The following is a 12,784-nucleotide window of genomic DNA, read 5'->3' on the forward strand; positions in this document are numbered from 1 at the left end:
AAAGGATCAGATGCCTCTCATGTTGCATCCAAATAATAATTCCATTTTATACGGACAAGGTTTGAGATAGTGTAATATTAAATTGTGGCCTGATGATGATGAATCTCCATCATGAAGGGGCGACAGCTGCACTCCCTGCTACCCCACCCCCACCATGAATCTGCATAGGACAGCCAGCAGGAGTCACTGGGGTAAGCGGGGCAAGGCTCGGAGAGAGGGAGTCAGGTCAGGATTGGACTGGGCTGTAGACCTTTCAGGCACTCACCTGGCAGGCCGGTCCTGTAGCTGGGCCACCACCCACTCAGCCCACTGGGGCCGTGATGCGGTTCAGCGGTCGAGCGTTGGCTGCTTGTTGCAGACGTTCGCGGTTTCACTCCGGCAGGCCGCCCTTGTTATCGCTGCGGATGTATTAACGTTAACATACAAAGTGACATCTGCTTCACAGTATACGTTAAAGATCCCATGATGTTATTTGAAGAGCAGTCGGCTATTCTGTGTGGGCAACATTGTGCAAATTTGAAAAATGACTTATTAATCACTTAATTGTGAAACACATCAATCGTTGTCCCCCTCCTGAAGAGGAGTCGAAACCCATTGAGGCTTTTCTGCGTAACTTAACTTAAATCTCAACTTCAAGTACCCATCAAATTATTTGAGCTCCGGCATTATCTCACGGTGGCCCAGTTCGCCTTGGGTGGGGGGGGGGCTGTCGCGCCGTCGTGACGTGGCTCGCGCATCCACGCAGGCATGCAGAGGCGAAGGCGGCGCGTGCTGGACACGTCGGTGGCATACGTGCGCGGGGAGGAGAACCTCTCGGGCTGGAGGCCGCGGAGCGACAGCCTCATCCTGGACCACCAGTGGGAGCTGCAGCGCCTGAGCCACCTGGAGGAGGTGCGCAGTGCCGACCGCCCTCCATCCCTGCTGTCAATAATATGTTCATTATTATAGTCAGTCTGCCGTGTTGGTCGTCGGCGCTATTTGACCATACTTCACCGTGCTGGTCAGCGTGGGTTGGAGCAGGCAGCTTGCAGCACTGATTTTTATATTTAATTATAATTTCTTCTACGATATAATAATTTTCGAAATTCTGTGTGTCGTGTATTCTGCATTTCATCTGAATTTGTAATCACAACGTAAAGGCACCTCTACCTGTGGGTGACATTAGAGACTCAAGAGCTCATTGCTTGGAATTGAGTCACACACGGGTGCTACATAGAAGGCTCAGATGTTAGATTTAAAGTATCAAGCGTCACTACACGCATAGACCGTGGCAACTACGCGCGACACTTCACTCGTCCAAACCCGCGCTCTCGCGTTCCGAGTCCCGCCGCTGAGCCCCCGCGTGCCGCCGTGCGCAGGTGGAGAAGACGCGCCACTTCCTGCTGCTGCGCGAGCGCCTGGAGGGCGGCGCCCACAAGCCTCAGGCGGCGGCAGGGGGCGCCGTGGCGGCCGGTGGCTGCGACTCGTTCCTGTCGTCGTCTTCGTCCCCCCTCTCAGCCTCAGCAGGGATGATGAGCTCGTCCACCAGCTGCTCGTCGCACATCTCTTCGTCGGCCGAGGAGGCCGCCACGCCCTCGCTGGACACGCCCACGCCCAGCGAGAGCAGCGGCTACGCCTCGCCGCTAACGCAGACGCTGCTGGAGCGCGAGAAGCAGCTCGCCGCCAAGGTGGCGCCGCGCGGCCCCCCCGTCAGCCCCGTCCCCCGGGCCCGGTCGCCCCCAGTCGGCCTCTCGCCGACGTGCAGCGGTGGATCGAAGGGGCGGGCGACGGGGGCGATCGCCCCCTTGAAACACTCGTCGTTGATATTTAAAGAGAAAATAAATAAACCAATGTCGTTACCTGTTTAAAAAAAAAAGTTCAAATTTCGTGACCACAGCCCTTGGCGATGCGAGCGCTGTGCATCCGGAGGAGAAACACGAGAAAGAGATCCACGAGCCGGGCGGCATTCCGCCCCCGGCTGCTGTGTGCGCTGCCTAACGAGAATTAGCATCGCAGCTCCCCTAGTATTTATTTCCCATGATGCTTCATGCCCGAGATACCTTTAACCTGCGCAAAATACAAAAGCGCCTTCAGATGCGTTTAGTTTGTTTCGCGATTGCTTTTACACGTGACTCACACAGCACCAGATGCGTGGGTTAAGCACAAGTTTATACACATTCTATACTGCATGAATATGATATAGACAGATTGCTGAATGAGACGACATAAGCATAATCGTAAACAATGCCTCTTTATCTTCTATGTGTGCATTCCAGTGTCTGCGAATTCTGACCCACACCTTCAACCGAGAGTTCAGCCAGGTGTTCAACAGTGTCAGTGATAACAAGGTGAGACCAGCTGACCCTCACGAGCCTCGCTTCACAAGTTTGCTTGTTGTCGTTGTCGCGAGCACGCCCTCGTTGCCCCCCCCCTCCCGGCATTGATGCCGGATTTCCACCGCCCCCCCCACCCCACCATAGCTGTCGGAGACGGCGTCCACCCTCACGCGGGACCTCTCCATCTCGGATATCAGCAGCACGACTATCACCCCCTCCTCCACCTGCCCTTCCCTGGCGGACACGCGCTACAGCTCCATGGACCAGCGGTGAGCATCGCACCATGGCCCGGCACCGCCGATAGCCCGCGACGTCTCCAGCCGTGAGAGCCGGGCGGCTGAGCATCCTTGCCACCGCTCGAGCTGCCTCGCAATCACCTTCGGCGAGCATGTCTGCACGTTGACGAGTAGTTGACCGGCGCTGGAGCGAACGTTTTGCAAATCCTGGTTAGGGCTGACTCAACCCATTATCCATCCAGGATCGGTAAAATGGTTTCCCTTTTTTGTGAGAAAGTCAGCAGTGGATTTCCTATAGATAATTTATCCGCTTCCATAGGAAGGTGGAATTTACACAACTGGCGTGGAAATTGGGAGATGAGCGGCGTGTGTTGGGCCGTCCCGCCGTGGTCTCACACTACTTATTACATGTTACACGACAGAAACACAATGCTTCCTACGTAATCACGGTCATTAGGGTCTTCATTGGAAAACGGGTGATATGTCACAATGCCTTGATACTTGATTAAATAAAGAACCTTTTAACCAAAGGAACATGGTAACTATTTTAATCAGTATTCAAGCATATTGTTTAACGCCGTTGGGTTGCTGTTTGTTAACTCTCGCTGCTTCTAATTTTCTGCTGCTCCTGCTGCTGCTTCTGCAGGACCCCGGAAGCGGTGTCGCGCACGCCCAGCCCGTCCCCGGACACCGAGGTGGCTCCCAGCCTCGTGTTGCCGGCGCCACACCGTGTCAGTCGCTCCCCTAGCAAGCCGAACCTCGACAAGACCATCGCCAAGTTTGTGCCGGACATCGAGGAGATACGAGCCAGGTCTCCACCGCAACCATCGCCCCCTTCGCTTAAAACCTCAAGTGATCTGTGATCGGAAATAACTTAACTTGCGTATGAAAGACTTACGTACAAAGCATGAACTCTGTGTCTAAGCACACTGGAGCCTGTGCAGAGAAATTTCCCTTTTCCAGATTACCTCTGAGCTAACACCACCCAATGTTGCCGTCTGCCCCTTCCCAGTCCCGTCGTGTCCAAGAAGGGCTACCTGCACTTCCTGGAGCCGCAGACCAACTCGTGGCTGAAGCGCTTTGTGGCCGTGCGCCGGCCCTACGCCTACATCTACAACAGTGACAAGGACCCCGTGGAGAGGGGTGTCCTCAACCTGTCCAACGCGCAGGTGGAGTACAGCGAGGACCAGCAGGCCATGCTCAAGGTGGGCGGCCAACGGCACGGCGGCAGCGCAATGACGCTCCTGACTTGGGGTGCAGTGAGCGATGTACGGGGCGGTGACATGTTGAGGTGTAATATTCCGCTTTAAATTTACGATGAATCTTGTGACGTGATGGGGCGACGGATGCCTTCCCTGAGAGAAATTCGGGCAAGGCTCAGGGAGGCAGGGTAAGGCCAGGATAGGACTGGGCCCTTTACAGGGACACAAGGCATTCGCCTGGCAAATGGCACAAAGATTCGTCGCAATGTTCAAGAGTCTCATCGTACCGTTGTCATATGCATTGTCATACCATGACGGTGCAGAGACCACCGATATTTTTTATTGGAATCTGTGTTTTCCAAAACCGGCTCTGATCCACCAGTAGAGATGAGCATTGCACAGTGTTGCAGAATGGGTATTAAAACTTTGACCATAGTCTTTGATATAATTTATTTGGCTAAATTATTTTAATGATTAAATTTTGATTTAAAGCTTTCGTGACTGCAGTAATTCATATTCTTAGTTTTTTCGGTAAAGTCACGTTTACCGAAAAAACTAAGAATATTTTAATGATTGTTTCATTATTCTAGATCGTTGTGGGAGAACCCAGTGAGAGCCTATGCCTGCGGTGTGATAACACAATGGTTGTATTAAATTAATTCACAACCTCATTTGCTGTATTGCCAAACTTGCACAACCCAGCAGGTGGGTTTGGAAATATCACAAGTCTGCGTGATTCACTGATCCAGGCCTTCGATAGCCCTGGATTTTATGGACGTGTCACTACGTCTGCCATGGGACAGGCTGAGCCAGTCAGGCCTTAATCTGTATGTGCTGCTGCTATAATATTAATCTTCATGGTGTGGGAATTTCCTGTGAATGTTTACTCGATGAATGGGGATTACCTGTTGAATCTCTCCGTTGCATGGATAGTGTTGGCCGAGTATCCCGGTGTCTAGCCTTGTGAGTGTCCTCCAGCGGCTCTGAGGAGAGAGAGAGCGATTCCCCTGGCCGTCGTGAATAATTTCGAGTCCGTGGGAGAAGTGCCAGTTGCCGCGGGAAACTGATTCTTGCCCATTTTCCCCACGGCGGTGATGGTGGCGCCCGTCGATGTAGACGGCGAACACATTTGCGGTGTGCACGCAGCACCGCGGCCTGCTACTGCAGGCGTGCAACGACAAGGAGATGCAGGACTGGCTCTACGCCTTCAACCCGCTCCTGGCCGGCACCATCCGGTGAGGGCCCCTCCTGCCACCGCAGCCTGCACGGCACGGCAGATTACACTCGGAATATCTCCACGATGCCCTTGCCCATGCGGCCAAGCTTCCGTTCGTCTGCAGACTCGAAGATGAGGGCATTGTTTATTCCCTTGTCTATGCTAGAAAGCCTCGATGAGTTTCTAGGTTATCTCTCAGGAGGATCCTGCATTGAGATGAGTGTCCAGTTTCTTTAATGAAACTCACAAATGTGAATAGATAACACTGAAGAACCCTAACAGCTGGGTCGGCAGTAGTAACCTTGCTGTTCTATCATCTGCTTTGTAGCCCTGCAGTGTGAGATTTCAGAGCACGTGATGATGATGATGTTCGTGCGGTGTGCTCCCCTGCCTCTAGCACACCAGGAGAGCTCGTTACTATTAATCTGGTTTGGGTTAGAGTCGGTTGGGGGCCATGGTCGGTCAGAGATAAACCGGTCTAGAATTAGTTACAACTTGCAACATTAAGGGAACAGGTGTAGTCATAGATTTGAAGTTCGTGACTGCATCCATACCATCCATACCAAAGAGTAGGTGTAGTCATGTTTTTACTTGCACTGATTTCATCACAGATACCAAAATACAACTAAAAACTGAGCCCCCACCCTTGGCTCATGTGAATAAAGTTATTTTGTTTACAATTGTCAACTGTTTTCTGAGCGAGCAATAGCCGGTATAGATTTTTATGGTAGAATCTGAATTTGCGTAACGATATCTGGGGGTGATAGCCCAGTGTGTCTCTTCTCCTGATGACTGTGTGCTCCTCCGTCTGTGAGCGTGTTCTACAGATCCAAGCAGTCAAGAGGCCAAGGGCTCCAGCTGAGACTCTGAGTTGCGACCGAGCGACGGGAAAAACAAATGGAGAAAAAACTCAGTCTGCCGACCGCCAGTCCTACCACTCCGCACTAAACTCGGATCACTTTATTTTCTATTTATTTTGTTCTTTTGCAGCAAAGTCATTTGCTCGCGGTCAGTGTATAAAAGCCCACTTGGGAAGTCTGGTCGTTTATGCAGACTGTGTTTGTATATAGCAAATTGTAATCGTTTTTATTTTTCATGTATTTATTTGATTTATCCTCCTTTTGGCTGTGGTCCCTTAGCGCCTTCCCCGCTGTGTCCCTTTACCCCGGACTCCCTTTGACCGTGCGCGCTCGGCTGTGGGATTTGAAACCGGACGCTTTGCTATTGACCCCGCCGTGTTCTGTTCCGTGCCCCCGTGTCGCCTCCACGCGTGACGTTCTCTCTGCTTGTGGTGTCACACTCTGCCGGAGTGAGCAGCTGTAAGGTAATACTTGTAACAGGGACTTGGCTGCTCTCCCCCATCATGCTTACCGACGTACCTCTCGCAGACTTCTGCACGGAGAGGTTCTCGGGCCGCAGCAATCGCGAGGTTTCAATTCTGGCTCCTCGCTCCGAGACTTCAGGCCTGGGCCACGACTTCGTTGCTGCCGCTGAGTTCTGATGCGTCCAACCATTCCCCTAAAGTGGAAACCTTCAGAATTTATCAAATCATGACGTGTGACGTACACCATTGATCTGTTGTAGAGATTCGAGCTTCCTGGAAGGAGCTGAATCACATTGAGATGGGGGGGGAATGCAGGTAGCCTGATGGCTTCATATTATTAAAAACGCAAAGTGCGGATATCGCACAGCTACGTCTAACGTTCCGCGACCACCACCTGCCTGTTATCATTCCTGGAAGCTGAAATATACAGTATCACAGTATCATACATAGTCGACCTGTATCACTCCGCAAAGTATTAGACTCAAATACGGATAATAAACAACTTAGCTTTAAATTGTGCTATGAATACATTTACGGCTTTGTCGGTGATATTTTGTAAAGCTGTATTACCTTCTGATAAGATGACACGGTGATAACATTTAAAAACCTGCTATACAGATTCTGGGGCTCCACAGACATATAATGCAGGTTACCAGGTGCTGCGCCATTCTCTAGGGATGGGTCGGGAGGATCTCCAATGGCTCTTCAGTTCACCTTATTCATCGCAGCCAAACTCTGCACATTGCAGAATCTCCGTAGCTAGGTATAACTGGCTACCATCATGCACATTTTTATATTGGTTTAAATGTTGTGTTTTATGCTTGTTTATTGTGTTAAGAAAATTACTGTACTTATTCATAACTGGTAGTTGTGTATTGAGATGTTATTTATGCAAAGAGGAGAGCTGATTTATTGTAGGGGTGGGGCAGGAAGGCATCTGTGTGAAATCGTGTAATTTATATCTCAGGCTGGCAATGGTAATTGCCTTTCGCTGCCCACTGCACTGGCTTGCTGGTAAAATGTCACAGGGTTAACACCGGCCTAAAACACAAGTCTGCATCTTCGCAGCGTATCGATGTTGACGCTATATCCGAATAAATATGAACGGAGTTGACGGCTGTGCCATGGCCCTGCGTGTGCTTTAGGCCACAATACCTCCAGTGCATGGCACACACACACACGAGTCTCTGCTTGTGTGCATTGGCTGACATTAGCCAAGGCGCTTGTCATCGTGTCTAGGTATAGGTCATGTCTTGGGCCAGTCAACCTTTAGTGCATGACTTTTACGCGTGTTTGTGAATTTGTTGTTAAAGGGAAACCGAAACCCATGGATAAAAGCAACTGCAATGCATGTACAGCGTCATCCGGCTTAGGAAGAACATGTGCAAGTTATTGTGGTAAATGTTGAAGGCACCTGCAGTAATGTTGGAGTAAACTTGGAAACCTTCGTACACACACGTGCTGCTGCGTTCTAACCCTGCGATGTGGTATAACGAAGGGTGTGATCGCAGCTGATTTACTCTGCAGGCAAATCTATCAGAACTTTCACTTGGCGCCTCATCGAGCCCCGGAAACAAGCAAAGAGGAGACTCATCCGGCAGTCTGATCATTTCTGTGGATCGGCAGCGCTCCGAGCGATGCACTGTTCGATCTTAGACTCGACGGACCACAACGCGAGTGCAACGTTTCACTTTTACACCCCTCGCCCTTTGGGGTCGGCAGTTTCACTCGAGTCTACCTGTGCTTAAGTCACAACCGGGAAGTTCCGTTTGGGGGGAGGGGGGATGCCTTAACAGGTGCGATTGCTGCACAGGGCCCTGCACATCCACGGCATCGAGCTGAAGTGCGTCCAATTGTAATCATATCTGTATTCACGTGTTTTGAGAATATGTAGCACTTTTTACATTTCAGGTAAGCCCTGATGTTATTCCATTATTCACGTAACGATTCGGACATATCCACATTGCGCCAGGTTCACACGCTCTCCGGCTGAACTCGTGTCCTCGTGTGTACATAAATGAATATCAAGAATGCCTGTTGTGTGTGGTTGTCGAGCTTTTGGGTGAGGATGTGCACCGCAGGTGGCTTAGGTCGAGAAGGTGCGCAGCAGCAGCAGCATTGCTCTGCTGCCTCCGTGCTGCTTGCTCAGATGTGAAGTGATGTAGTCGTATCCAATGCAGTAGGTAGCCATTTGGTTAAAACACTCGGCCCCATTTCCTCCCTCGCCAGAGTGGGGGGGGGGGATAATGGAAACCCGTGCAAAGTTGACAGTGGTGTGGCCGTAACTTGGTTTTATTTTCCGTGTTCTTCCTTTGTTTAATCTTACGTTATTTTTATTTGTGCTTCCAAAAAAATGCTTATGCAGCACCACTGATATTTAGATGGATGTGAACGTCATTAGGAGTTGGTGGGTGGGTGGTAGCCTGGAGTGGCTCGTGTCCAGCAGTAACCGCAGCAGCAGCAACAGCACCTGTCCTTTCTGCCGCCTCACCTGGTGTCTGTATAGCCAGTCCGTGTGTTGTACGCTGTCTTGTAGTGACGGATACTGACCTTGTCACATGACCTTGTTACCAAACTTAAAAAAAGTCATGTGCTGGAAATGATCAGCGAGAAAATAAACCTTGTGGTTCTTGTGTAATGCAGAACACCTGTCTGTGGGAGTCACTTAATTGTTTGTATAATTGTACCATTTATCGGAGTGATGAAAAATATATTCCATTGGGATACATGGCTTTGTTTTATATGAATCTGACTGTTTCGCACGTGCGAGAAACCAAATGTCTGGAAAGCCACTCACAACGAGGGGAGAACACTGCACAGGTGGGCTTGAAAGCTACCTCCTGTGGCACCAGATTGCCATACAAATCCATATAATGTGCAAACCCCATCCCCACCTGATCCACCATCCCTGCCTCCCGCCTTGTTATATTGGAGGCGTGTAACGTCAGCAGGCCACACTTGTGCGGTGACGTGGCCGAGGAGTAGCGCGTTCACGGCTGGTTGCAGAGGTTTGCGGTTTAATGCCGCGAGGCCGCTCTGGTTAATACTGGAGGTGCATTAACGGCGAAATGTGCGCCATCTGCTTCACAATGGACGTTAAAGATCCCGTGACATTCGAAAAAGAGGCTAAATTATTCAATTTGGATTGCACACGGCAACATTGCCCCCCTACTGTGAAACTACTGCGGACTGTGAAACACGGCACCTTCCTGATAACCTTGCATTATGCCAATGGCGCACATGCCAAATGTACTTGGCTGACTACTCTGCAAGCCCTGTTTGCGCGCGATCTGCCTGCTGACACGGCAGCGGCACGCTCGCCATTCTCAACAATGAGCTGCTGTGCGCCATTGCACAACACAACGGCTCGTGTGAGGAGTGGTGTGATCGTCTGATGATTGATTTTTAATCCACGCAAGTATAATATTCCGAACCATCCAGCTTATGTAATCGGAGTAAAAGGAAAAAATACGAAGCAGATGCAGCAGTGAAATGCAACGCCACCAACAGACACTGGAGCTGCAATAATGACGTTAGGGGGGGCTGTGGATCTTGGCATATTCTCAACTCGTACTGTGAGCGAGGAACATACAGCCCTCCCAGAATTCCTGTCGCCTTTCGTCAAAGTCCGTGCACGACATTTCTGGCGGACATGAAGCTGGATGGCGGTGGCTCCCCTGCACATGGCCTCTAATCCAGCGCTGTGGAGGCAGCCAGGGTTGGTGAATCAACGCACAGATGTCCAGAAACTCCCTTCCTGTGGACGTCGGTGCCATACCCTGGCTTGGGAGTAGAACAAGTGGACTAATCCCCATCTGTTTCCATCGGATGGGTCCTGGGATACCTTATACCTTAAAGGGAACAATCCAAAGAGCAAACAGCTCTTGTTTTTTGTGTACCTAGGACATGCATCCTGGGCTGGATAACAACAGTTTGAAGCTCATTAAATAACAATTAAAAATCACCATTAAGAGCTCCGTCACAGTGGCATCACTGCAATGATGTCATAGCGTGCTTCGTCATAATTCTCGTGTTGAATATCCCAGGACAGCCTGTGTGTGTGTGAGTCCTGCTTGCAGGTTGAAGTGCTCCCGTGAAACAGCATTGCACTCGGCAACGCAGAGGTCATTGAGGCTACGGCCACGTGACTGAGGCTGCCAGGCCAGGCCGAGTGGATGCACGGATCCGTGGGGGAGTGGGCGAGCAGCAGCAGCTGCCTTCCACACGCACGACTCCCTGCAGCGGCCCCCAACGTCAGTAAAGCGCCCTGCTGAAGCCCCGTGCTTTGGCGGCTGCGTGGTCGCGCCGTGGTGACGCGTGCCTCGCAGCAATAAGCACCTGGGTTCGATTCCTTACTTTGGAGACTTTCTGCGCGGAGTATGCATGTTCTTCGGTTTCCTCCCATAGCTAAACACGCACAATGTACAGTCATTGGTGTTGGCCAAACATCCTAATGCAGGAGTAAACATTATTATAAGTCTCAACTTTGAAGCCTAAGTCTCTGCAGCCCACAGTGATTTCCCACGCCCAGTGTTCTTCATTCGCGCCTCCCAGAGCAGAGGTGTGTGGCTAATGAGCAAGTTAATGTTAACGAGCGGCAGCATACGCAGGGCGTGTTGATTGCTTGGGGAAATGGCTGTACGGTTGGTGGGGTGGAGCAGAACTGGAGTTGTCAGATCTCGTTTCGCTTTGACGACGTTGCACTTTTTAACAAACGCTATCCACGATCAGCATAAACAGGGGCGTCTGCAATTCTATTTATACAATAACATAAATCCGTGCGTATGCAAGCTTTGGGCAGTGCTCTTCCTGAGCCAGTTGGGAATATTCCACATGCCCTGGCCGGAATCAGTACGGTCATGTTCAGTATAATCGAACTGCGACTGTCGTGAAGCCATCAAACAACGCCCTGCGTATGCTGCCGCATCGCCGACAAACGCCGCGTCCACACAGCGGCTCCTGCTGCTGTCGCCTTGGATCGGTTGAAAAAAATCGCATTCGACTCGAACGCGTTTCGACACGGGTGCTTTTACATCCTGCTATTCGAAACAATAACATAGACGTCCAGTGTGCATATTGAACACATTTTAAACGTCTGTACGGGATTTTGAACCCACGTGAGTTCGCGTAGGAGCGGAGACCCTATCAATCGCGAGTCGGACACAAGACGCGTGTTTTACCCAGGGGGCTTGAGATTTTGGGGTTTTCGGACGCTGAAGTCACACCCTGTAATGTTTTAAGGCCAATCTCACTCACTGGGCCCTTACAATCGGTAATGTGGGCGTAGCGAATGCAAAGCATGGGGGGAGGGCGAGGGGTCCTTGCGCAATTGCGGTGGTGACCAATTGGTTGGGAATTTGCCGAAGGCTTCGCTAAGCAAATCACGGCCCCTATTTGCAAAGTCACGTCGAGTCTACTGCATTCGCGATGACGCACGCCACTCCCAGGGGCGATGTTGCAACGAGAGTCAGGCGACGGCAATTGAACGCCTCGCAACCGACACGAACTCTCTGCTCAAGCCCTCTCGTCGTGGCTAGCAGACCTCGACATTGGCATTTCGCTCCTGAACGCGCTGCGGCCAGACGCGACAAGAGAAGCAGCGCTCTTGCAGGGAAACCACACGCATGCACATTGTTGATATCAACTACTTAATTAATTCAACCTTTCACGAACTTGTCCTCTTGCAGTCGGCGTGTTGTTTGTCTAGAAATACGGAAATAACAAGTTGACTGCATCGCCCCGTGGGTTGCAGCTTGACGGACAGCTGCTGCACTATCATCCGCGCGTGGTAACGGGTGATGGTGAATCCACTCTGAACACTGATCAGACCGTCCAGAGGCGGATCTAGACACGTCCCAAGCAGGGGCAGCTCTCGAAATGCCAAGCTATTTAAAGAGGGCCCCCGACATGAATTACAAAAACACATCCAGTATGGTTTATCTGTTAAATATCAGTAACGTTCCACTTTTTGGGGTCTCCAGGCATTGGCTGCTGAGACTGATTGATCACATATCTGAATGATGCTCTCGAGTCTAGATTACAGAAGTTCAGAGCTGATATTGGGCACACACAGTCAACGATTATAACTAGAAAACTCTGACAACCATCTTTGGGGCTCAATAATGTCACACCCCGAGGGTTTTTAGTTTCGTTCAGGGCCAGCCTTAAAATCTGCCTCGCTATAAGTTTGCAGCTCAGCGCAATTTTTTACAATCACCATCATCAGTGAACCAATTCACTTGCTGTTGTGACGCTAAAGCCGAAATGAAGTGAAGTCCTCTCTCTCTACCGGTTACGATACATCGCGTCAAGATTTTATAAGTACAGTATTGGCGTTTCCTTGTGTGTGCGTGCATGAGGGTGCGATTTGCATCGGAACACAATAAATATTCAACTCGCGTGCTGCATTGACACCAAGGAAATCCTTGGCATTGTGCGGAAATACTGAATTCATTGTTGCTGAATAACGAATAGACGCGCCCCAACTGGAC

At 50.7% G+C, this 12,784-nt stretch overlaps 1 protein-coding gene across 11 annotated transcripts in view; it reads left to right on the forward strand.

Annotated features, from left to right (window-relative positions):
- Positions 1–8,938, forward strand: part of LOC116946841 (kinesin-like protein KIF1A) — a 115,438-nt gene extending 106,500 nt beyond the window's left edge. For all 11 annotated transcript variants that reach the window (XM_076070214.1, XM_076070217.1, XM_076070215.1 and 8 more), the window contains 8 exons: positions 746–891; positions 1,359–1,667; positions 2,256–2,327; positions 2,460–2,584; positions 3,198–3,362; positions 3,564–3,756; positions 4,870–4,988; positions 5,797–8,938. In XM_076070214.1, the coding sequence (XP_075926329.1) occupies positions 746–891; positions 1,359–1,667; positions 2,256–2,327; positions 2,460–2,584; positions 3,198–3,362; positions 3,564–3,756; positions 4,870–4,988; positions 5,797–5,839 (1,172 nt within the window). In that variant the 3' untranslated portion in view covers positions 5,840–8,938. The remainder of the gene's footprint in view (positions 1–745; positions 892–1,358; positions 1,668–2,255; positions 2,328–2,459; positions 2,585–3,197; positions 3,363–3,563; positions 3,757–4,869; positions 4,989–5,796) is intronic.
- Positions 8,939–12,784: the final 3,846 nt, after the last annotated feature.

Source organism: Petromyzon marinus, chromosome 28 (assembly GCF_048934315.1).
Source record: "Petromyzon marinus isolate PM22_M1 ecotype Great Lakes invasive population chromosome 28, UKy_Petmar_22M1.pri1.0, whole genome shotgun sequence".
In the NCBI taxonomy this organism is placed as follows: domain Eukaryota; kingdom Metazoa; phylum Chordata; class Hyperoartia; order Petromyzontiformes; family Petromyzontidae; genus Petromyzon; species Petromyzon marinus.